This window comes from Thrips palmi, unplaced genomic scaffold (genome assembly GCF_012932325.1).
Source record: "Thrips palmi isolate BJ-2018 unplaced genomic scaffold, TpBJ-2018v1 HiC_scaffold_8, whole genome shotgun sequence".
NCBI classification, from domain to species: Eukaryota; Metazoa; Arthropoda; class Insecta; order Thysanoptera; family Thripidae; genus Thrips; species Thrips palmi.
In genome coordinates, this window is record NW_023144635.1 from 12680095 (window position 1) to 12702427 (window position 22333).

The window sequence follows — 22333 nt, forward strand, 5'->3', positions numbered from 1 at the left end:
TCTGAGCCGTCCCGGGCAATAGGGGTCCTCCTTCGTCGGAACCCCTAAAAACGCTCTTTTCCGCCTTGTTTTGAAAAGCGCGGGCGAGCAGGGACGGAGTATGTGGCCGATTGGTGGCTGCGCCGGGCTGTGGCTTCCTGTCCTTCCAGCCTCGCTGCCTTCCAGTCTGCTGGAGCGCCGGACACGCCGCGCGGCGACGGCGGGAAGGCGTCTGCCGGGCTGGACTCCGAAGGGTCGTTTTCGTCGCTCTGTCTCTCTCGCACCCCTGCCGGACCCTGCGGGACGCCCCGTGAGTGCGACGGAGACGGAGCGACGAAGCGATGTACCTCGGAGTGATGCGGCTGGAGCCTGGAGCGGGGCTGGAGGTGTTCTGGAGCGGATTCCTGCGGCCGGGGATCCCTCCACTCCACCCGCTATCGGCTGCCCTGCCGGTGGCATGTCAAGGGCATGTCAATCGGAGCGAGGCAGGACGTCGCGTCATCGGCTGGCTCGTGTCGGTCAGCCTGTGGCAGACCGCGCCAACGTCGCGCTGGCGCACTGTGGGCCAGAAGACCGGTGGAGGCGGTCGAAACCCCGGACGCGTTTTGAGCTCCAGAGTCGCTAAATAGGATTCGAACCGAACGTGTGACCCCATCAATGGATCGCTCTCCGAACGAGGAATCCATTGGTGGGGTCACACTCTCGATTCGAGTCCTGGTTAGCGACTCTGGAGCTCAAAACGCGTTTTGGCCGCCGGTGCCGGTTTTCTGGCCCACTGTATGTGGTGGTGTCGCCACCCACGCCGCGGCTTGAGGATCAGGATGAGTCTGATCCCGAGCAGTGTCTCTCTCGCCCCCCTTGGGAGCGCTCCACTCCACGGGTGCGAGAGAGACAGCGACGACGGAAGCACACTGTTCGGTTCAGCCTGCAGGGCGCACCCCGCCATCAGGATTAGGATGACCGCCTGCTGGAGAACAATCGGAACGACATGGAGCCCGTGAGACACAGAGACTCGGCAACCGGGCCGGTAGTGGCGGGGATGCGTTTTTGTTGTCCGTAGGCGGCACACTGTAAACAAAAATTGTCACTTTACGACAGAATAGTGGATTTTCATCACTTTAAATTGTCATACCATTTCATCATTTTAAATGACAAATCGATGACATTTCCATCCAAGGCCCCACACGGTCCCACACTTACTGTACATCGGCGTGACAGCAATGTCGTCAACTGGTTTGATGACATTCTTAAGGAAAACTTGCCTTGATGTTGTCATCAAGTGACCAAGAGTGTGACAGCCAAAAGTTTTACAGTGCAGTGCGACTGGTCGTGGCTGCGGCGCCGCGGAGGGGGCAAACATTCGCGTGATACTGTACACGAAAATCGTGTTACGTATTAGGCGTAATGCACGTGATCGTATTACAAATTTTTGGGTTACATGTACCAACTTTTGGCAAGGCCGTGATACACTGGTAATCTCCGTAGGACGCCCAGATATGTCTGGTACAGATTTTGCAGTGGCGACTCTCCCTCGCAGCCGCGGGTGCGGCGTGGCAAAACACGGATATCCGTTTTACCGTAATATCTTGGCAAGCACCGTGATATATCGTGAATACCCGTAATACCGCGTAAGAGTATAGTCCAGCGGTTCGCAACCTTTTTCAGCCCGCGACCCCAAAACAGACTATATACTATAGTCTGTCTGTGTACACGATTTCTCGCAGTGGCTACCCCCTCGGGCGCCGCGGCGTGGCGGCGTGGACCCACCAACACACGGAGATAGTGCGTCCTACCTAATGGAGTGGCGTGCGCTGCAGTGTGGCGCACCTTGCCAAGGTTATCGTGGACAGATGACGGGCCCACTCCCCCGGCGTGACGAGTGTCGCTGTCCGTGAGCCGGAAGGGCCCTGCTGACTGAGAGTACTTTCTGTCGCTCTGTCTCTCTCTCGCACTCGCGGGGCAACCTCGTGGAGGCGCGAGAGAGACAGAGCGACGAAAACGACTCTCGGAATCGGTCTGCTGGCGGCGGGCAGCCCAGGGAGGAGCCGCCGCAGCGAGCAGCCGGATCAGTGGGCCGACCGGGCCGACCACAGCGTACTACAAAAATGCTTGTAATGATGCCGTGTAATCTATTACACGAGCCTCTCCTGTGGTCCATCTCCCAGCGTTTGTGTGCAACTGATTCACGGAGTTCTGTTATCTCGCTTACTAGTCTCCTGTGCACTCTGGTGGCCCCCCCGGCACCGGTGGGGGGACACACACACTGAATGGTTCAGTATATGGACGGCCAGTCTGCGCACCTGCAAGGTACGTGAAATCGAGGCTCCATTCACCGGCGTTACGGTGGCCATGTCCAGTGAACACTGTAATGCTACTGAGATCTACAGTAAACGCCGTGACTGCTTCACAGCATCGGGAGGGAGGCGCGCGTAATGCATACACAACACTCGTCAATCCTTAGGCGTTCGACAGGACTTGCTGCGAGAACGTGCGACGGCCACCAGACGTGGACTTGGAATGAGGCCCGTGTAATCCCTGCCCTGCCCTGCCTCGGCCGCGACGGCGAGCCCTCCGTCCTGCCCTCGGCCCGTCCCTACCCTCCCCCGCGGTGTTTGTCCCCCGCAGACTGATTCCGAGAGTCGTTTTCGTCGCTCTGTCTCCCTTGCACTCATGGGGCACCCCGCACAGGTGGGGGAGAGACACAGCAGCGTGAGCGACTCTCGGATTCAGTCTGCTGCCCCGGCTTGCCCCCGCGCCACCGGTAGCTAGCTGTCGGTGCTGCCCCCGTGTCGTTGGCTTTACTATCGCCGCCGTAGGTCTCAATAATCCTCCGGCCCACCGACCAGGCACCGACCCGCCGCACGCCGCGCTTCTGAGATTGGGGCCCTCCGATGCCCCTGATAGACGGAAGGAGCGTTTGGGCGGTGGATCACTTTGACGGGTCATTCGACAGCAGTTTAGTTATGACAGGTGCTTGGACGGGCTTTCGGCAGGTCCGTCCGCAGTGCCAGGACCTGCCGTAGTTCCTGCGCTTTCGGCAGAGTTCCGGCAGGGTTCTATCGGGGTCCTCCGGTAGAGTTCCGGTTCGAGCAGGGTTCCGCTAGGGTTCCGGCAAGGATCCAGAGGCTTTCTGGCATGGTTCTGGTGGTTCCGGCAGGGTTCTATCAGGGTTCTCGGGCAGAGTTCCGGCAGATCTGCCGGAAGTTCCGGCAGGGTTCCGCTAGGGTTCCGGCAAGGATCCAGAAGGTTTCTGGCAGGGTTCTGGTAGAGTTCCGGCAGGATTCTATCAGGGTTCTCTGGCAGGGTTCTCCGGCAGAGTTCCGGCAGGGTTCTATCAGGGTTCCGCCAGGTCCGACAAGGTTCCAGAAGGTTTCTGGCAGGGTTCCGGCAGGGTTCTGGCAGGGTTGCGGTGCGAGAGCGTCCCCGCCGTGACGTCCACGGACGATGCGCGGCATCGGGAAAAACATCTCCGCCGCCACATGCATATGAATGGAGCTGCCCTACCCCACCCTCGTGGGACAGCGGGGCGCATTAGGACGTTTCCTAGCGCATTAGTGGCGCGGGGCGGCGCGTTCTAGTTATTCGAAATCGACCATGAAAACGCGCTGCCGCCATCTGCGCGCGCATCGACGCGCCCTCCGCCAGCTTGACGCACTTCGCCGCCAACGTCGCCGCGGCGGACCGCAACTCTCTGCGCGCAGCAGACTGATTCCGAGAGTCGTTCTCGTCGCTCTGTCTCTCTCGCACTCGTGCGGCAGCCCGTGCAGGTGCGAGAGAGGCAGAGCGACCATCGGCAGCCATCCCGTGCGGTGGGTCGCCCTGTAGTATGTACTCCACGGCGCGACGCGCGTTCGCGGTGCTTGCCTCGCCGCGGGGCTGGAGGCACTGCAGCTGGATAAGATCGCCGTCGACACCCACTCGGCCGCCACTTGACTCTGCCGCCTCTCCGGTCGTATAACGTACTTGCAGTGTGGTGTACGTAACGGGGTCATGCATGCCTGCAGCAGCGAGTGGTGCGGCAGCGCAGCCCTGCTAGACTGATTCCGAGGGTCGTTTTCGTCGCTCTCGGGTCTCTCGCACCTAAAGCGGACGCCCCATGAGTGTGAGAGAGGCAGAGCGACGGAAACGACTCTCGGAATCAGTCTGCAGGCCAAAAGAGATAGGCAGGCTGCTGCCATCAAGATCCTCCCGAGGGAGGGGGAGGGGAGGGGGAGGGGAGAGAGACCACCCTGCCGGCGGCGCGCCCACGGCGTGCCCCTCTCCCCCAACGTCCCCACCAGACCGATTCCGAGAGTCGTTTTGGTCGCTCCGTCTCTCTCGCACTCATGGGGCTTCCGTACGTGTGCGAGAGAGACGGAGCGACGGCCAGCTCATTGACGTTCCAGTGCCGCTGCAGGAGGATGCCGCTGATGCTGCTTACTTACGCCCCCCCAGAGTCTACACATATTTGTCACGGCTCGTCAGGAGAGTCGGTTTTTATTTTTACTTATTTCCTCGCGCCCGTTTTGTATCCGTAATGCTTTCTTTGTCGTCGTCATCGTCGTTCTTTACGGGGGTGGTAGAGGTGTGGGGCAAAGCCGCTCGAGGCGCGGAGGGAGAGAGAGGAGGCAGGCGCGGTTTAGAGGGGGGGAGGAGGGGTGATTTCCTCCCCCCCCCCGTGAGATTCCCTAAACGCCTGCTGGTAGGCAACCAGCATCACATGCCCCTGTAGGTAGGCAAAATATGCACAAACGCCCCCTCCTTAAACCACGCCTGAGAGGAAGACGAGTGTAAGGAGGTTTGCCGCTCGCCGTGGGTCATGCGGGCGGCGGGGCGAGTTTGCAAGGCGGCGTGTGTGTGTGAGTGAGTGAGTCAGTGAGAGGGACAGACAGAGCAATGGGAGAGGGGGGGGGTGTGCTTTGGCCCGGCCTTGCGCTCGGTTTAGGGTAGGTCAGTACGGTCCAGTCACGCGGTCCACCGTCGGGGGAAAGCGTAGCGGCGCTCGTCCGGACCCTCCCGGACTCTGTTTGCTTTAGGAACGGCGTCCTGTTTCTTTAGCAGTGTCACTGTCTTGATTAGGGCGGGCGCGCGTCAAAAGCGCCGCCCCTTTTAATTGGGGCGCATCGCTTCCTGCAGGCATGGCCGCTTCCTGGCCGGCCGGGCCGCGGCGGCAAGCCACTCAAGCCACCGGCAACGTCAATGAAACGTCGGGAAATAAAACGAGACAAAACAGGGAGGGGAAATTGAACGGCGCGGCTCGCGGGGCGCGGGGGCCGAAAAAACGGGGACTCAATTAAAGGAGAAGGTGACGAGGTGAGGTCGTGTACCTGTGCGGCGGGCGGGGCGGTCTTTCCCTCGTCCTGTCGGCCCTTTGACGGAGGGCCGCACGGGCGGGGCGGGGCGGGGCGGGAAGTGACTCGGTACTCGGCGGGCGGACACAGCCCGCGCGGACGCGCCCCTCGTTTCAAGACCGCCCCGCCCCGCCCCGCCTAACACGGTCCATTAATTTACTTGTTTCACTTTCGAAACGTTCGGCAGCGTGAAGTGTGCTCCGCGGCGCCGTGCGCTGCTGCACTGCTTTCCTTTGGTGGCTTTCGTGCCAGCCTGCCGGCCTGCACGGCCTGCTCCAGGCGCTGCAGCGCCACGCGCAGCCCGCCCGGTGGTGTTGGCTTGGCGGTCCCGGGGAACAGTTTAGACTGTCGTACCTCGGCCTAGACTCTCGGCTTCCCTTCCAAGTGCCACTTTCATCTTCCGCTGGGTTGGAACCCCTAACTTGAAGCTTGAAACCTTGCGCACTAGCTGTAGCATTTCCGCTTCGTTTTCGTTGCAGTTTTGCTGCATTTCCGTTGCATTTTCGTTGCAATGTAGCTGCATTTTCGCTGCACTTTCGTTGCAATTCCACTGCATTCTCGTGCACGCTGCATTTTCGTTGCAATTTGGCTGCATTTCTACTGAACTTTTGTGGCATGTTTGCTGCATTTTCGTTGCAATTCCGCTGCATGTTTTCTGCATTCCAGTAGTCCCCCGGTTTCTTTCTCGTCTGCGCGCGGTGCGGCGCGGTGGCTGCTGCCCGACGGGCCGACGGCGCGTGCGCTGCGACCGGCCAGCCAAGTCCAGCTGCCTCGCCGACGGACGTCGTGGAAGTCGCAGTGCGCCAGCATGGGCTGATGAATTGATTCCGAACTTGCGAACTTCCGAACCGTGCGGGTGCGAGAGAGACAGAGCGACGAAAGCGGTCCTCAGTCTGCAGGTGCGCGTGCAGTGCGTCTGCTCGCACACCTGCCCGCCGCGCCGTGCCGTCGCGTGTGCCGTCGTCCGCTAGCAGCGCAGCGACGCGGCCGTGTTCTGCCGATCCGCGGTGCCCGAGATGGCCGAGATGGCCGAGATGCCGCCCATGCATAATAATGGCGTGTTTCTGAGCCGCAGCGCGTCTCGATGCCCTGCTCAGGCCTGCGCCTGGCGGGTATTCAATACCCGTGAAGCCTATAACTTCGTTGGTTCCTGTCAGAAACATTCTAGATTTCGCACGAGCATAGTTTTATGACAGGGCCTCTCAAACTTCTGTGCGTTTAGGTCCATTTACTTCAAAGTTATAGGCTTCACGGGTATTAAATAGCCGCCCGGCGCAGGGTATACCCTGCAGTCTTAGTATTCCGAGAGTCGTTTCCGTCGCTCTGTCTCTCTCGCACATGGTGCATCCCGTATGGGTGCGAGAGAGACGGAGCGACAGGCCGGCGGGGCACAGTGGGCCAGAAGACCGGTGGAGGCGGCCAAAACTCTAGACGCGTTTTGAGCTCCAGAGTCGCTAAACAGGCCTCGAACCGAACGTGTGACCCCACCAATGGATTGCTCGGCTCAACGGACAATGGACAACGACTCTCGGAATCAGTCTGCTGGCTGCGAGCGGCGACAACATCATGTAAAGCAAAAGAAGAATTTGTTGTACCAACGAAAATTTAAGTCGATTTTGGGATAGCAAATAATAAGTTGGTGTACTACAATCAATTTGTTGTCAGAACGGACACTTTGCTCTCGCGACAAATAACTCGTGAGGAGTATACATTAAACTTTTTTCATTTTTTGTGATATTTAGTCCTCCTTGACGACAAATTGACAGTACACATAACTTTTTTTTATCTATACCAAAATCAACACGCATTTTCGTTGGTACAACAAATAATTTTTTCACGTGATCTTGATGGAGTGCCGTCAACGGGGATACCAACGTGTCATTTGACAATGGGGATAGCGTAGGGACAGGCTTTCCTATCGGCCGGCATGCAAATGTGTGCAAAAGTACGACCTACGCCCGCGACTACGCCACACCTGTCCGAAGTTGCCACCGAATATGGGCTCAGAGGCAGAGGAAACTTTGCAGTGAATACTCGAGCGCTAAGGGTCTGCTGGGTGGGGCCTATGGCGCTGATGATGATATTGTCCTTCTTGCTCCCTCTCGCTTTGTCAGTCACAGATAGATGGATGGCAGTGTATTGCCGGTGTGCGTGGCGCCTCTGTGTGTGTGTGTGTGTGTGTGTGTGTGTGTGTGTGTGTGTTGTGTGTGTGTGCGTGTGTGTCTGTTTGTGTGAGTGTGCGCGTGCGTGTGTGTTTGTTTGTGTTTTTGTCGTGAAGCTTTGCATAATGGACTCGTCTCGTCGATGGCTGCGCACTGCGTCCACGACGACTTAAGGCGCGCTGACGACTACACTGTTTTGTATAAATAAACGTTACTTTTTCTGTGTTACCTTTTTTTTGGGCGGGCTTTGGGGGGATTTTAAATCGGGGGTGGGGGGCGCTATACGCGTCTCGCTGCTTTCAGACACCACGCACACACACACTCACATGCTTGGACGTACGCACACAGGGGCAGGCACACACTAAATATTTTTGTGCAAATTTTGTACGAGACATCACTGTTTTTTGTGCACACGAAATTTTCTTACAAATTTGTGCGCGATTTTGCACAAAATTGGTGAAATTTGTGCAGTGTTTCGTACAAAATTTGTACAAAAAGTTCGTGTGCACGAAAAACTGAGATATCGCTCGTTAAAAATTGTACATAATTGCTGAGCGAAGCGAAGCACCCTGTTTGGGATTTTGAATAGCTCATTTGTCCGACCCCCCCCCCCCCCTGATACCTTTAGTTTACAAGAGGTATCTTCCTCTGTTTATTTTTACTATATTCATATGCGTATACATAGTCGAAGCTCCATAGTCCAAGCTCTATAGTCCAAGCTCCATAGTCCAAACTCTATAGTACAAGCTCCATAGTCCAAGCTCCATAGTCCAAGCTCCATAGTCTAAGCTCCATAGTCCATATTCTATAGTCCAAGCTCCATAGTCGTACGCCAAGCTTCATAGGCCATTTAGTTTGAGAATAAGATCTGTCGCGAGTAGGGTATGATCTTTCGCGAGTAGAGGAAGATCTGTCACGAGCCCGTTAGGTTAGGTTAGGATTGGTTGGACCATTTAGTTTGAGAATAAGATCGGTAGAGAGTAGGGAAAGATCTGTCACGAGCCCGTTAGGTTAGGTTAGGATTGGTTGGACCATTTAGTTTGAGAATAAGATCTGTCGAGAGTAGGGTAAGATCTGTCACGAGTAGAGAAAGATCTGTCACGAGCCCGTTAGGTTAGGTTAGGATTGGTTGGAACATTTAGTTTTAGATTATTAAATAGCCTTCCGTCGATTCAAGGAGAAACCAACCATTGCCGAATCACAATCCTTCGCGCAAAAGCATACTTCCTGGCTATCACCCCCCAAAAAGAAAAGAGGCTCATTTTCAAAATAAACACATCCAAATTTACTACTGATGAAAATGCATTTCCATCTCCAGCAGAATCCAGCTCAGCATCGAGGCCGAAGGCCTTCCCCTGGCTAGTATTTAGTGTGTACGATGGTGGTGGTGATGATGGTGATGTGTGGTGGTGGTGGTGGTGGTGATGATGATGATGTGACGACGATTATGATGTTGACGAAGATGGTGATGATGATGATGATGACGTTGTGATGATGATCACTGGCAGGTCGCGCTGCTGCACCTGGTACAGGAATTTCCGAAAGTGTGCCGCCTTGCCCGGCCTTGCCGCGCGCTGCCCGAATTCCAGAGGCCGGCCGGCCCCGGCCCGGCAGTCCATCATCTCCATCTCCACCCTCTTGATGACGCCGAACACCGCGACGTTGCACCGCCGAGGCGCGCCGCTCGTGTCGAACAGCGATTGGTCGAAAACTTTGTGGCCGCGGTGAAACCGAGTGATGTATTTGCCGCCTGCCGGCGCGCGGAGGGGAGGGGCCAGCCCCCCGGACCAGCCGAGGGCAAAAGGGGCACAAGGTACAAAATAGGGTGGGGGCTGTAGACTGGTGCCGAGAGAGTCGTCTCCGTCGCTCTGTCTCTGTCGCGCTCATGGGCGCCCCGTGTAGGGGCGAGAGAGGCAGAGCGACGAAAGCGACTCTCGGAAGCAGTCTGCTGGTCCCGTTTTTAGCTCGGAAGGGCCCGCGCTGCTAGGGCCGCCCTGCTGGGCTGGCTCTGCTGCAGGCAGCCTACGGCCCTTTGAGCTGAGAGACTGAAGGCGAGGCAGGCGAGGCACAGACGCATCGCAGGGCCTCGGTGCGCGCTGTTTGTAAACACGGCGCGTGCCTCGCTGCACCTGGGCCCTGCACGCAGGCAGCGCCAGGCGACGCCAGGCAACGCCAGGCAACGCCAGGCAACGCCAGGCAACGCCAGGCAACGCTGCTTCCGAGAGTCGTTTTCGTCGCTCTGTCTCTCTCGCACCAAGACGGGACGCCCCATGAGTGCGAGAGAGAGAGAGCGACTCTCGCAATGAGTCTGGAGGAAAGGGGTAAAAAGTAAAGGTGGAAAAAGCCGGGTGAGGGGCAGGACGGAGTTTGTTTTAAACATGAGAGCGGCGCGAGCGACGCCCGCCGGCCACTGCTGGTGGCCGCACAGCGGAGCGATTCAGAAGGGGTCGTTTCGTCGCCCTGTCTCGCTCGCACTCATGGCGCTCTCCGTTAGGGTGCGAGAGAGACGGCGCGACAGGCCGGCGGGGCCGTTTGGCTGTGACTTTGTCGCTTATTATCGCCGCCCCGTCCAGACACATGGCAGTGAGTGTTGCCGTGCCGATCTCGACTTTTTGTGCGGCGGTGTTTGGATGTTGTTGTTTTCGTTTTCGTGGTTCCTTCCTGTAAGGGCTTTTCTTTGGACCCGGACTCAAGCCCTTACCCTTTACGGCGAACATGTGCACCCGAGGAGGAAAGAGGCTTGCGCTGGACTTGCTGTTGCTGGCTATTGATACACTGTGGCAAAAAGGTACGGAAAATTCTGTTAATTTTTTTGCCAGGATTCTCCGTAGCCCTCTTATCAATATTCTCCGTAGGCTCTTACAGTATTCTCCGTAGGGCCGTACAGTATTCTCTGTAAGTCCGCACAGTCTTCTCCGTAGGACCTGGAAGACTGTATAGTCCTACGGACATCACTGTAAGGTCCTACGGAGAATACTGTGCTGTCCTACGGAAAATACTGTAAGAGCCTACGGAGAATATTGATAAGGGGGCTACGGAGAATTACCACAAGCTGTTTACAGAATTTTCCGTAGCTTTTTGCCACAGTGTAGTGACCTGGGGCGTAGTGCCGCTCCTGGACGGCCGCAAGGCAAGCGCGGATTTTCGACCGCCTCCACCGCTCCTCCGTCAAATCCACTGTGCTTGGTGACGCTTTACGAGCGCCGAGGAAGTCGAGTCGTTCTCGGCAGGCGGGGCGAGGCGCGCATGACGTGCTCATGACATTTATTCGCCCCAGCGGGGCTTTGCCCGGCTCTGCCGCGCCAAAACCAACAACCAGCGGCAAAAAACGTGAAATATGGACGCGGCCCGGACGCCGTGCACGTGTGCACACGTGTCCGCGGCCGCGTCGCCGCCCGTCCGTCCGCCATTCCGTAGTCCGTCGGCGTGGTCGCGCCCCGACCTGGCGACGGAGGGCCGCCATCGCCGCACAGTGGGCCAGAAGACCGGCGCAAGCGGCCAGAACTCGAGACGCGTTTTCGGCTCCTGAGTCGCTAAATGAGACTCGAACCGAATGTGTGGCCCCACCAATCCATTGCTCTCCGAACGAGGAATCCATTGGTGGGGGCGCGAGCACTGTTCATCGACTCGAAACGCGTCGAGAGTTTTGGCCGCCTCCACCGGTCGTCCGGCCCACTGTGCATCGCAGCGGCACGCACAGCGCGCTCGGGACCCACGCAACGACCACGGACGGAGACACGACGGAGACCCCATCCCCGCCTCGTCGGAGTGCACCGAGAGGAAGCCCGGGGGGCTTATGGCGGGAAACGCGTCACCTGGATCGTGACTGAATGCACCTTTCGAGGCGCAACGGCGGGGTGGGGCGGGGCGGGGGTGCCCCTGGGGACGGGGTGGGACGCCGTGTGGTGCGGGGGCCAGGACCCGCAAGGGCTGTTGCACGATGTCGGTCTGCAGACTGATGCCAAGAGTCGTCTTCATCGCCCTGACTCGCTCGCTCTCATGGAGCGTCCCCTTTAAGTGCGAGAGAGACAACGACGAAATCAGGGTGCCGGCTGCAGGCGGAGGGACGCACAGTGCACAGTCCTCTTCCTCTCAAGCTCGCGGACTGGCTCGGCGCGCACTGCGGAGATGGACTGCGCTCATGCTGATTCAGAGCAGTATCTCTGTCTCTCTCGCACCGAGGGGCGTTGTGAAGGGCTGCGAGAGAGAGATAGAGAGAGAGAGGAGGGGAGCTGGGTGCATTCGGCGCAGGGCCTGACTTTGTTTGCGCCGCTGGTAAACACCATAACACCACGGCGGGCGGACTGGCCCTGCTGCGCTTCCTTCGGGCCTTCGAGCCTTCGCCCTTCCTCATGCTCATGCTGCAACCCTGCATCTCGTCTCGCGCCTTATCGTGGAGATAAACACACACACACACCGCACCCCGGGCTCATCTCGCTGGCAGCATGCAGGCAGTTCGTTTACTCCTGGACCTGGAGAGCCTTTGCTGGAGCCTGTGCTGGAGCCTTTGTTGAGGCCTTTGCCGGAGCCTTTGCTGAGGCCTTTGCTGAGGCCTTTGCTGGAGCCTTTGCTGGGGCCTTTGCTGAGGTCTTTGCTGAGGCCTTTGCTGAGGTCTTTGCTGAGGCCTTTGCTGAGGCCTTTGCTGAGGCCTTTGCTGAGGCCTTTGCTGAGGCCTTTGCTGAGGCCTTTGCTGGAGCCTTTGCTGAGGCCTTTGCTGAGGCCTTTGCTGGAGCCTTTGCTGAGGCCTTTGCTGAGGCCTTTGCCGGAGCCTTTGCTGGAGCCTTTCCTGAGGCCTTTGCCGGAGCCTTTGCTGAGGCCTTTGCTGAGGCCTTTGCTGAGGCCTTTGCTGGAGCCGTTGCTGGAGCCTTTGCTGGAGCCTTTGCTAGAGCCTTGCCTGCTTGCTCCAGCCTGGCTGGAGCCTTGCTTGGAGGTTCCCATGGCGCGCCCTGAAACTTTTTCAAAGGTTTTCTGAAGGCCCCATGATGTTTCACTGAAGGTCCCTGTAAAACCACGAAGGTTTCCTGGACCGCCTTGCTGGAGCCGTGCTCTTGCTGGACGCATAATCGTTGCCTGAGACCCTGAGACTGGCGCGTGCCTCTCGGCCAGTGTACCCGCCTGCTTAGACCCAGGGACGCAAGGTGTTGGGGCCTTGGCTGTGCGTCCGTCCAGGGAAGGTGCTGCTGCAGGGCATGGCTGGCTACGGCATGACGCCCGTCCGCACATTGTTATTGCCTGGACTGGATGCGTCCAGCTGGCTGGAGCGGCTGCAGTCCTAGTTCTCCGCCCTGGGGAGGGAAGGGTTGGTGCTGTTTATACGGCTCCTGGCCCAAAGTCCAGCGAAAAAGAAAAAGGAGTGCAGGCGTAAACAACACCCGTTCCAAAGTGTACACGTAGAACCGTAGAATGGCCGCACTGCAGTAAGTAACCTGCACCGCCGTGCTCCATGCTTCTCATTGGGCCCCTTTGCTTTGCTCCATTCTCGGCAATCGTGTGTGTTTGTGTGTGTGGAGAGAGAGGTGGGGGGCGAGAGGAGACTGATGAGCGCGGCGGTATGACAAATCGCTGCGTTCGACGTCCGATCCAGGTACGTGGAGGAATGCGAGGGAGGGGAGGGGGCGGCGGCGGAGATACTTACAGTGACGTCACACAGGGGCGTCACCGCGTCAAGGTCGATCCGTTCACTTGTCACGTAACGCGCGAGGCTGTTGCGCTGCGCTACTGTGATGGCGTTTTAGTGCAGATCTGGGCGAGACTTGGCCTGCAGACTGACACCGTCGGTCTCTCCTCTCTCTCTCACACACCCCGTAAGCGCAGACTTTTATCGGTATCAGTCTGCTGGTGGGCTGGTGCTTCCTGCAGCCTCTCTCGCCGGACGGCTGCCGGTTCGATTTTTGGCCGTTCGCGGCTGCACTGCACTGCAGGCCCCGGCCTGGCAGCCTTCCGGTGCGTGGCGCATCTCGCCCGTTTTTGCCCATTTTCTTTCCTCTCGCCACTCTCGCGCCGCCGTCGCGCTCCTCTGCGCACCAAATCACATCCGCCGGTGCAGCAGACTGATTCCCAGTCTTTTTCGTCGCTCTGTCTCTCTCCCACCTGTACAGAACGCCCTGCGTGCGTGCGAGAGAGATGGAGTGAGTGAGTGAGTGAGTGAGTGAGTGAGTGAGTGAGTGAGCGAGTGAGTGAGTGAGTGAGTGAGTGAGTGAGTGAGTGAGGGGTGAGTGAGGGTGAGAGAGAGAGAGAGAGAGAGAGAGAGAGAGAGAGAGAGAGAGAGAGAGAGAACAACTGGGGATTCTCCTCTCCTTCTGAGCGCCTTGGCGGTTTCTTGCCCGGCCATCCCGTCCCGTCGATGATGCTGCCGAGCTGTCGCGGTGCGCGGCGCGGCGTGGACACCTTCGATCGGGGCGTTACGATGGGGTGCCGTGCCGTGCCCTGCCCTGCCACGCCGTGCCGCTCTTTGGAGGCGAGGCAGCGTGGATAATGGCCTTTGTACACAGCACTGCCTGCTTATCGCGCTCCTTTTCAATTGCTCCTCATTGGCTTTGCTTCCCGCGAGCCCCTGTCCAACTCCACGGCGGCGGTGCCTTTTGGCTGCTAATGTTTTTATTGTTCAATTTCCAAATTTCCTGCTGCGATTTACATGCCACGTGTACTATTCTCTCGAAGGCAAAAGTGGATGGTCGCGCCAAAAAGGGGGAGGGAGGGCCGCAATCAGCCCCCATTTTTGTGCAATTTTAGTCACCCTTGAAAGTTAAGCATTTGACCCGGAAAGTGGCCCCCCACCGCTCCGCCTCTGTCGTTCCACGAGACCTGGAGCCGAATTTTGTACGTCGTTTCACACAACTTTGAACACGCGAACTTTGTCGTGCAACTTTGCAAATTTGCACGAAAAGAACGTTGCAGCGCAAAATTGTGCGAGACCACGTACAAAAATTGTACTAAAATTTATGTGCTGGTTTGTTGGTAGCTACGATACAGTACGTACACTACAAAATCCACTGTGTACCTAGTATACATCTATAGGAGTGTACTTGGCAAGTACACATCTATAGGAGTATACTTGCCAAGTAGACATCTATAAGAGTATGCTTGCGGGCAAGTATACATCTATAGGAGTCCGAGTACACTCCTATAGATATGTACTTGTCAAGTACACTCCTATAGATGTGTACTTGGCAAGTACACTCCTATAGATGTATACTAAGTACACAGTGGATTTTGTAGTGTACGTGTTGCCCAAGTTAGTTTTTTAGTGGGTTTTTTTCTCTCTTTTTTCTAGCCGTGGTTTCTTGCCGGCCGTGAGGCGCCGCGCCATGCTGGCCGCTGCGTCTCTCGCGCCGTGCGTTGGCCAACCGAGTCGCCATTGTGTAATGACGGCGTCCGCGGCTTCCCGACCGCTCTACTCTCTCTCTCTCTCTCCTCTCTCTCTCTCTCTCTCTCTCTCTCTCCTCCCCCCTCTGCCTCACTCGCGCGACTTTATTTTGTCCTGCGCATATCATGTGTTTTATTGGCATGAGGCTTAGGTGCGTTGCGCGCTCGTGTGTGTGTGCATTCTCTGTGCGTGTGGTGTGTGTGTGTGTGTGTGTGTGTGTGTGTGTTGGTATTGTGTGCGCGAGGGACATAACGCCCCCGCACAGCGCGATGCCCCCTTCCCGTTTTTTCCGCCGTTCCCCTTTCCCCCTTTTCTTTCGCCCACTGCTCGCGAATGACAATATAACTGCGGCGATGATGGTGCGGTTTCGTTCCGTTCGTTCCGCAACGACTTGGCTTGAATGCCGTTTGCGCTGCTCGAACGCGGCACGCGGTGTGGTGCACGCGGTGTAGTGCTAGTGCACGCAGTGTGGTGCACTCGCTCTCTCGTGCACTGCAAGAAAAAGTGTGAATAGTACAACAAAAGTACAACAAAAACTGTAGAATAAAAAATAAGTACGACGGGGATTCACTGGTAGCACTAAAGCGTAAACTCTATACTTGAGTCAAGCATAAACTTACGCTTGAAATAAAGCATAGACTGGGAATTCCCCCCATGCATTGAGATAGGGAGAAACTTGGCGGATGAACCTACACTGTGAGAAAAAAGTACGGAAACAGTACGGAACATGTCTGGTCAATAATTTGCCTGGAACGTCCGTACTTGCCAACTAAGGAACGTTCCGTACTTTTTTTCCGTACCCATTTACATGGGTTCATGGAGCAAGTACGGGACGTTCCGTTTTTTTATCCGTACCTCCGTACTATATTTTTCTGTACCATTTCCGTAAAAAAGTACGGAATTTTTTACAGTGTATTATGCTTGATTTGAAGCGTAAACTGATTACGCTTGACAACAGAGGGTAATACCACGCTTTAGTTTTACCAGTGTTGTAGAAAGCACTACGAGAATTGTACAAACCACCACGAGGCCGGACTGCACAGCACTCGTCATGCCTGTTCCATCGTACTTTGTACAACAATTTATGTTCTTTGAAGGTACAATAAATTCCTGATAAAAAATTTGCCAGGAATTTGTGTACTTTTGTTGTTGTTTTTTTTTCCTCGCAGTGTGGGAGTCTCCACTCGGCTCGACTTGGCTCGCCGTGCTTGCGAGGGGCGGGTCGGGTTGGGTCGGGTCGGGGACTGGCCGGGCATTCGCGGTTTTCCGAAGCCACGGCGGAAAAGCAAGGAAAAAGTTGCAATCTTTTGACAGTGCTGTGCGCGTGCCACCGGGAATGGGCCGACGTCCGGTGTCCGAGAGGCAGACCCTCCCCCCCCTCTCTCTCTCTCTCTCTCTCTCTCTCTCTCTCTCTCTCTCTCTCTCTCTCTCTCTCTCTCTCTCTCTCTCTCTCTCTCTCTCTCACTTCCGAACACCTCGCCCTGCACTCTGGAAGCCCGCCCCTCGGTTCCGAGGAAAGCCTATCTATCGGTGACGGGCAGCACACTGATTCCGAGAGTCGTTTTCGTCGCTCTGTGTCTCTCGCACCTAGGGGGCGCTCCATGAGTGCGAGAGAGACAGAGCGACGAAGACGACTCTCGGAACCAGTCTGCAGCCATTCAATCGGAGCCGGGAAGTCCACGGCCGTGGTGATTTGGCGAGGGGAAGCCCCTGCAAGCCGAGGTGGCCGGTACGAGGAGGCAGAGGGCGACACGCCGGAGAGTCAATGGTCAATGACTGGCTGATGAATGGCTGCTGAGGTTACTGTAGGCTGGCTGCTGCACAGTGCGGGCTAGAAGACCGGTGCAGGCGGCCAAAACTCTAAACGCGTTTTGAGCTACTACAGAGTCGCTAAACAGGCCTCGAACCAAACGTGTGACCCCACCGATGGATTCCTCGTTCGGAGAGCAATCCATTGGTGGGGTCACACGTTCTGTTCTATTCCCATTTAACGACTCTGGAGCTCAAAACGCGTCAGGGATTAGGACGGCCTCCACCAGTCTTCTGGGCCACTGTGTGCTGCAGGAGAGAGGCCTGGAGAAAGGATCAATTCTTACTCTAAGGAGAGACGAGAGGCCAGCCGACCGGCGGGTTGGCGTCGATACCCCAGGCAGCGGGAGGGCCGGCCGTGCGCGCGGGGTAGTGCCACGTTGAGCCCCCGCGTCTGACATTGGGCCAGAAGACCGGCGCCGGCGGCCAAAACTAGACGCGTTTTGAGCTCCAGAGTCGCTAAATGGGTCTCAAACCCAAACCGAACGTGTGACCCCACCAATGGATTGCTCTCCGAACGAGGATTCCATCGTTGGGGTCACACGTTCGCATCGAGTCTTGTTTAGCGACTCCACTGGTAGCCAACAAATGTGACATCACATTCGTTTGAACGTGAAAACGGCGATGTCAAATTGAACGTGACAAACAGAGAAAAATCATACTCCAACGAATGTGACACACCGCACCGCTCTGTCACATTACTTCTGGTGTGACACGAAATCAGCAGGAAAACTGTCACATTAAAACGAATGTGACACATGTTACACATTGACATACATCGTGCCACATCCAAACGAATGTGACACCCATATGCTGTCACGTTCGTTTGAATGTGACATGCCCGAATTGTCACATTCAATTGACGTGACACGCCATATCCTGAGACTTATGGCGTGTCCGGGGCGTGTCACGTTCGTTTGAATGTGACATTTAGGGCATGTCACATTCAAACGAACGTGACAGCATATGGGTGTCACATTCGTTTGGATGTGACACGATGTATGTCAATGGGTACCATGTGTCACATTCGTTTTAATGTGACAGTTTTCCTGCTGATTTCTTGTCACACCCGAAGTAATGTGACAGCGGTGCGGCGTGTCACATTCGTTTGAGTATGAATTTTCTCTGTTTGTCACGTTCAATCTGACATCATAGTTTTCACGTTCAAACGAATGTGATGTCACATTCGTTGGCTACCAGTGTCTGGAGCTCAAAACGCGTCTAGAGTTTCGGCTCGGCAGCTGGCGCTGGTCATCTGGCCCACCGCACGGTGCGCCTGTGCGGCGGGCGGACGGCGGCCGAGCTAGGGTCCCTAAGCTAGCCACGTGGTGTGCCCGGGCCGTGTGGGCCCACACTGTGGGCCGATCGGGTTGACTTGGAATCCGGGCGCCAGGATCACTGAGAATGAAAAAGTCATGATCAATACCCAATTTTGGGCGAGGTTTACTTTCTCACCCAAATTTGGGCGAGGAAAGTCCTCACCCAATTTGGGCGAGGAAAGCTTCCTCGCCCAATTTTGGGTGAGGAAGGGTGTATCAGCTCCCTATATAGCTCTAAAGTATTATGACCCAAATTTGGGTGAGGAAACTTTCCTCACCCAAATCTGGGCGAGGAAAATTTCCTCACCCAAATTTGGGTAATAAAGAATTCCTCACCCAAAATTTTAGTCAGGATCATGACTCTTTCATTCTCAGTGTATTCTGGACAACTGGAGCACTGGAGCGGCTTGGCAGAGGGGCCAGTGGGGGCGGACTTGACTCTGGAGCTGGACTTCTAGACTCCGTGACACCAGGGCTCCAGCCACTGGGGGCGGTGCGCTTAGGCAATGGGATCTGGCCGGTCGCACGGAGTGTCTCATTTATCTCTCGACTGCCTCCGCCCGGCAACGAGCCGGCTGCAGAGAGCAGACTGATTCCGAGAGTTGTTTTCTTCGCTCTGCCTCTCTCGCCAGAGACAGAGAGAGAGGGGACGCGACGAAAACGACTCTCGGAATCAGTCGTCTGCGAGCCTGCCGCCGACCGCCGCGGCGTGGGTTCGAATCCACTTAGTTTCTGACAACTACGCGGCGTTCTGCACCCCTGGCCTGTCGCTGGGAACTGCAAGGTGTCGCTTTTTATCGGGGAAGCTGGGCCGCCGCGCCCCGCCCGCGCCCCGCCCCGCCCCGCCCTGCCTCGCCCGCCCCGCCTCGCCCCGCCCCGCCCCGCCCCGCCTCCTCGCCCCGCCTCGCCCCGCCCCGCTGCTCCGCCTGGCGCGTCGCTCGCGACGCCTCGCCCCGCCTCGCCCCGCCCCGCCTCGCCCCGCGCCGCCTCGCCCCGCCCCGCCTCGCCCCGCCTCGCCCCGCCTCGCCCCGCCCTGCTCCGCCTTTGGCGCGGTGCAGTGCTGCGAGCCGTGCGTTTTGCGTTTTGCACAGCCGCCCTAACTCGGAGCCGGATGTACCGAGAAGTGTGAGCTGTGGGTGTGGGTGGGGTTGGTCGAGGGCGAAACTGAGTGTCTAATAAAAAGTCATTCCATACTACCTGTGTGATCTCCCCTTCCGCTTCCTCCAGCAGCGTAGTTCTGGAGGGGGGTAAAATGACTTGAAACTAACGTACCTGTGTATTTTTTCTGTTGACAGATCACCTTCACGCCTCTTCGGATTTTAGAAGACACACAATCGTCAAGCCTAGGTTTTATCATGGCAGAGAAAAGAGAGAAATATCGACAACGAGACCAGAGGTGAGACTCGTGTACTTTTGTGGCGTTTACAGATGCCGAAATTTCTCATTAAACCATTCTGTTTTTCCAGACTGGGAAGGAGCATTTACACGACCTCATGATAGAAATTAATATTGCTGGGAAGCACCAAATTTTAGAGCTCCGGCTAAACAGGTCAGTTGGCAATTTTTCCTGTTATGTGGCTTTCTGGGTATCTTCCTTCTCCGCTTTCTTGGTCTTCTTTCTTATTGTCTTTAACAATTATTTTTGTGTTTGTTATTTCAGGGAATTTTTGTCAGGTACCTATTTTCAAAGACATCAAGAAAATGGATTGCACAAAATTCATAGACCATCAAAAGAGGTACCACAGCTGTATATATTTCTTGATTTATTTACTTGTTTTGGAAAAATTTCCGTGTGTAGTGTTTGATTTAAGAAAATAAATCGGTATTTGTTTTCCTTCAGGAGGTAGAACTTTGTCAATATCAAGGAAATCTTAGAGGTGTTTCCAACTCCTGGGCAGCAGTATCAACTTGTAATGGTCTCAGGTGTGTATGTTAAGGCAACACAGGGAGAAGCTGTACATTTATTTGTTTGTTTGAGAATTTAATTTAAAATCTACTTTTTTCACAGAGGAGTGGTTTTCGATGGGCATGAGCTTCATTACTTGGAACCAAAACAGAAGCATCAAATAAAAAATTCTGAGAAAAGTGAAGATCTGGGTGAAATCTACCATTATAGACATTCTGATATTCATGGATCTAATCACTCTTGTGGTATGTCATTAGTTTCCTGCTAAGTTATACTTGGGTAAAAATAGCTCAAAATGTAACTGTTTCTTCTCTGATTGCTTAGGCTATGAGGGAACGCCTCATGATGTACTGCACAACGAGCACATTGCCCATTTGCACAGGGTGAGTTACATTTGCCACAATGACAAAAAATATATCGGCATGTTTCAAATGTGTTTGTAACACAACTCTTTCTTTTTCAGTCAAAGAGAGATTCAGAGTCTCCTGATGATGATGGCAGTGCAATACGTGGCCCATACAATGCAAATAAAAAGACTCGTTATGTTGAACTTGTCTTAGTTGTCGATCATAAAGAGTACCTCGAGTTGGATTCAAGCAAGGATAAAGTGTATCAGCATTGCAAGGATATGGCTAATATTATAAATGCTGTGAGTTTCATTTAATTTATTTATTAGGCTTTTCGTATTATTCTCATAAACTTGAAAAAAATAATGTATCTTATTTGTTTCCTATTCTAGCTGTACATGCCTCTAAATATTTTTGTAGCCCTGGTGGGTGTAGTGGTGTGGTCTGAATTTGATGAAATTTCATTGGTACCAAATGGAGACACCACCCTTACTAACTTTTTACATTATAGAAGAGAGCGTCTTGTTAAAGAGCATCCTAATGACAATGCACAACTACTGACGTAAGAATTTACTGAGGTACTTCTACATTTTTCTTTCCTATGCAAGTGCAGTTTTCTAACAGCAAACCATTTTGTTTTCAGTCGTGTTCAATTCGATAATGGTGTGGTTGGGAAAGCTCTGAAGGGACCAATCTGTACTTACGAGTTTTCTGGTGGTGTCAGCATGGATCACAGTAACGTCGTTGGACTGGTGGCTACAACAGTAGCCCATGAAATGGGTCACAATTTTGGTATGGAACATGATTCAAGTGAATGTTCTTGTCCAAGTGAACGATGCATCATGGCCCCATCATCAAGGTATAATTTTTTATGGAGATTTCATCTTTTTGTAAACCTTCTTAGACTTGGCTCTACTAATTTTAGTGTTCTCTTTCAGTACTCTGAGTCCCACTCATTGGAGTAGCTGCAGTGAGAAATATCTCCTGTTGGCATTCCATCATGGCATGGACTACTGTCTGCACAACAAACCCACCAAGTAAGGGCTGAACAAATTCAATTGAAAAGAGTCAATGTGCTCTCATGGTACCTTATCATCAATTTTCTCATTCCTCTCTTTCAGATTATTTGGGAGTCCTGTTTGTGGCAATGGATTTGTAGAGCATGGAGAGCAATGTGATTGTGGGCTTGAGGACCGTTGCTCAAACCCTTGTTGCAATGCAACCACCTGTATGCTGCATGCCAATGCTTCATGTGCCACAGGAGAGTGTTGCGATCTGGAGGTAAGCACAAAGCAATTGTGTGCCAAAACTATTTTACTTTATTGTTTGTTATTATCTATTAATAAAGCATTTTCCTTAATTTAATTTTTCTTTGATTTCTTAGACCTGCCGACCCAAAACAGCAGGAACTGTTTGTCGCAGTGCAGACCAAGAGTGTGATCTGCCTGAGTTCTGCACAGGAAAGAGTGAATACTGTAAGGAAGATGTGTTCAAAATGGATGGTGAAACATGCAACCATGGAAAGGTAAATAATTGGTTTGAATTTTTATTTGTTCTGTTCACCTTAAACTGCATCAAGTTATAATAACTTTCTGCACCTTTGCTCATTTTGAAGGCGTTTTGCTATCATGGGATGTGTCGAACCCGATCTGATCAGTGCAAATTATTATGGGGACCGTCTGGCAAAAGTTCTGATACGCAGTGTTACAAAATGAATACGAAAGGTTCCAGACATGGGAACTGTGGATATAATCGGCTGAACCAGTCCTATGTCAAATGTGTTGATGAGTAAGTTTTCTAATGGTGTCTTCATCTTATTATTTGGAATTTATTTTTTAAATGTAATATTATTTTTCTTCTTTTTTTCACAGCAATATTTATTGTGGTATGCTTCATTGTAAACATCTCAATGAGCGTCTGGAGTTTGGAATGGAATCTGTGTCTATTCTCTCACACTCTTTCATCAACTCAGGCGGAAGTATCATACCATGTCGAACAGCAATTGTTGACCTTGGTCTGAATGAAGTTGATCCTGGGCTTGCCCCAGATGGCTCAAAATGTGGGGAAGGGAAGGTAGGTTTTTATTTTCTTATAGTTTTTCTTAACTTTTTTTTT

The 22333-nt window shown here is 54.3% G+C and overlaps 1 protein-coding gene across 2 annotated transcripts in view; it reads left to right on the forward strand.

Moving 5' to 3' along the window:
• The window catches only part of LOC117653332 (disintegrin and metalloproteinase domain-containing protein 19), a 61067-nt gene that overhangs the window by 31686 nt on the left and 7048 nt on the right, over positions 1–22333 (forward strand). For both annotated transcript variants that reach the window (XM_034398952.1, XM_034398953.1), the window contains exons 2-15: positions 19261–19361; positions 19432–19514; positions 19626–19701; positions 19806–19888; positions 19974–20116; positions 20196–20254; positions 20335–20520; positions 20611–20780; positions 20862–21077; positions 21157–21255; positions 21340–21499; positions 21603–21743; positions 21834–22006; positions 22090–22291. In XM_034398952.1, the coding sequence (XP_034254843.1) occupies positions 19261–19361; positions 19432–19514; positions 19626–19701; positions 19806–19888; positions 19974–20116; positions 20196–20254; positions 20335–20520; positions 20611–20780; positions 20862–21077; positions 21157–21255; positions 21340–21499; positions 21603–21743; positions 21834–22006; positions 22090–22291 (1892 nt within the window). The remainder of the gene's footprint in view (positions 1–19260; positions 19362–19431; positions 19515–19625; positions 19702–19805; positions 19889–19973; positions 20117–20195; positions 20255–20334; positions 20521–20610; positions 20781–20861; positions 21078–21156; positions 21256–21339; positions 21500–21602; positions 21744–21833; positions 22007–22089; positions 22292–22333) is intronic.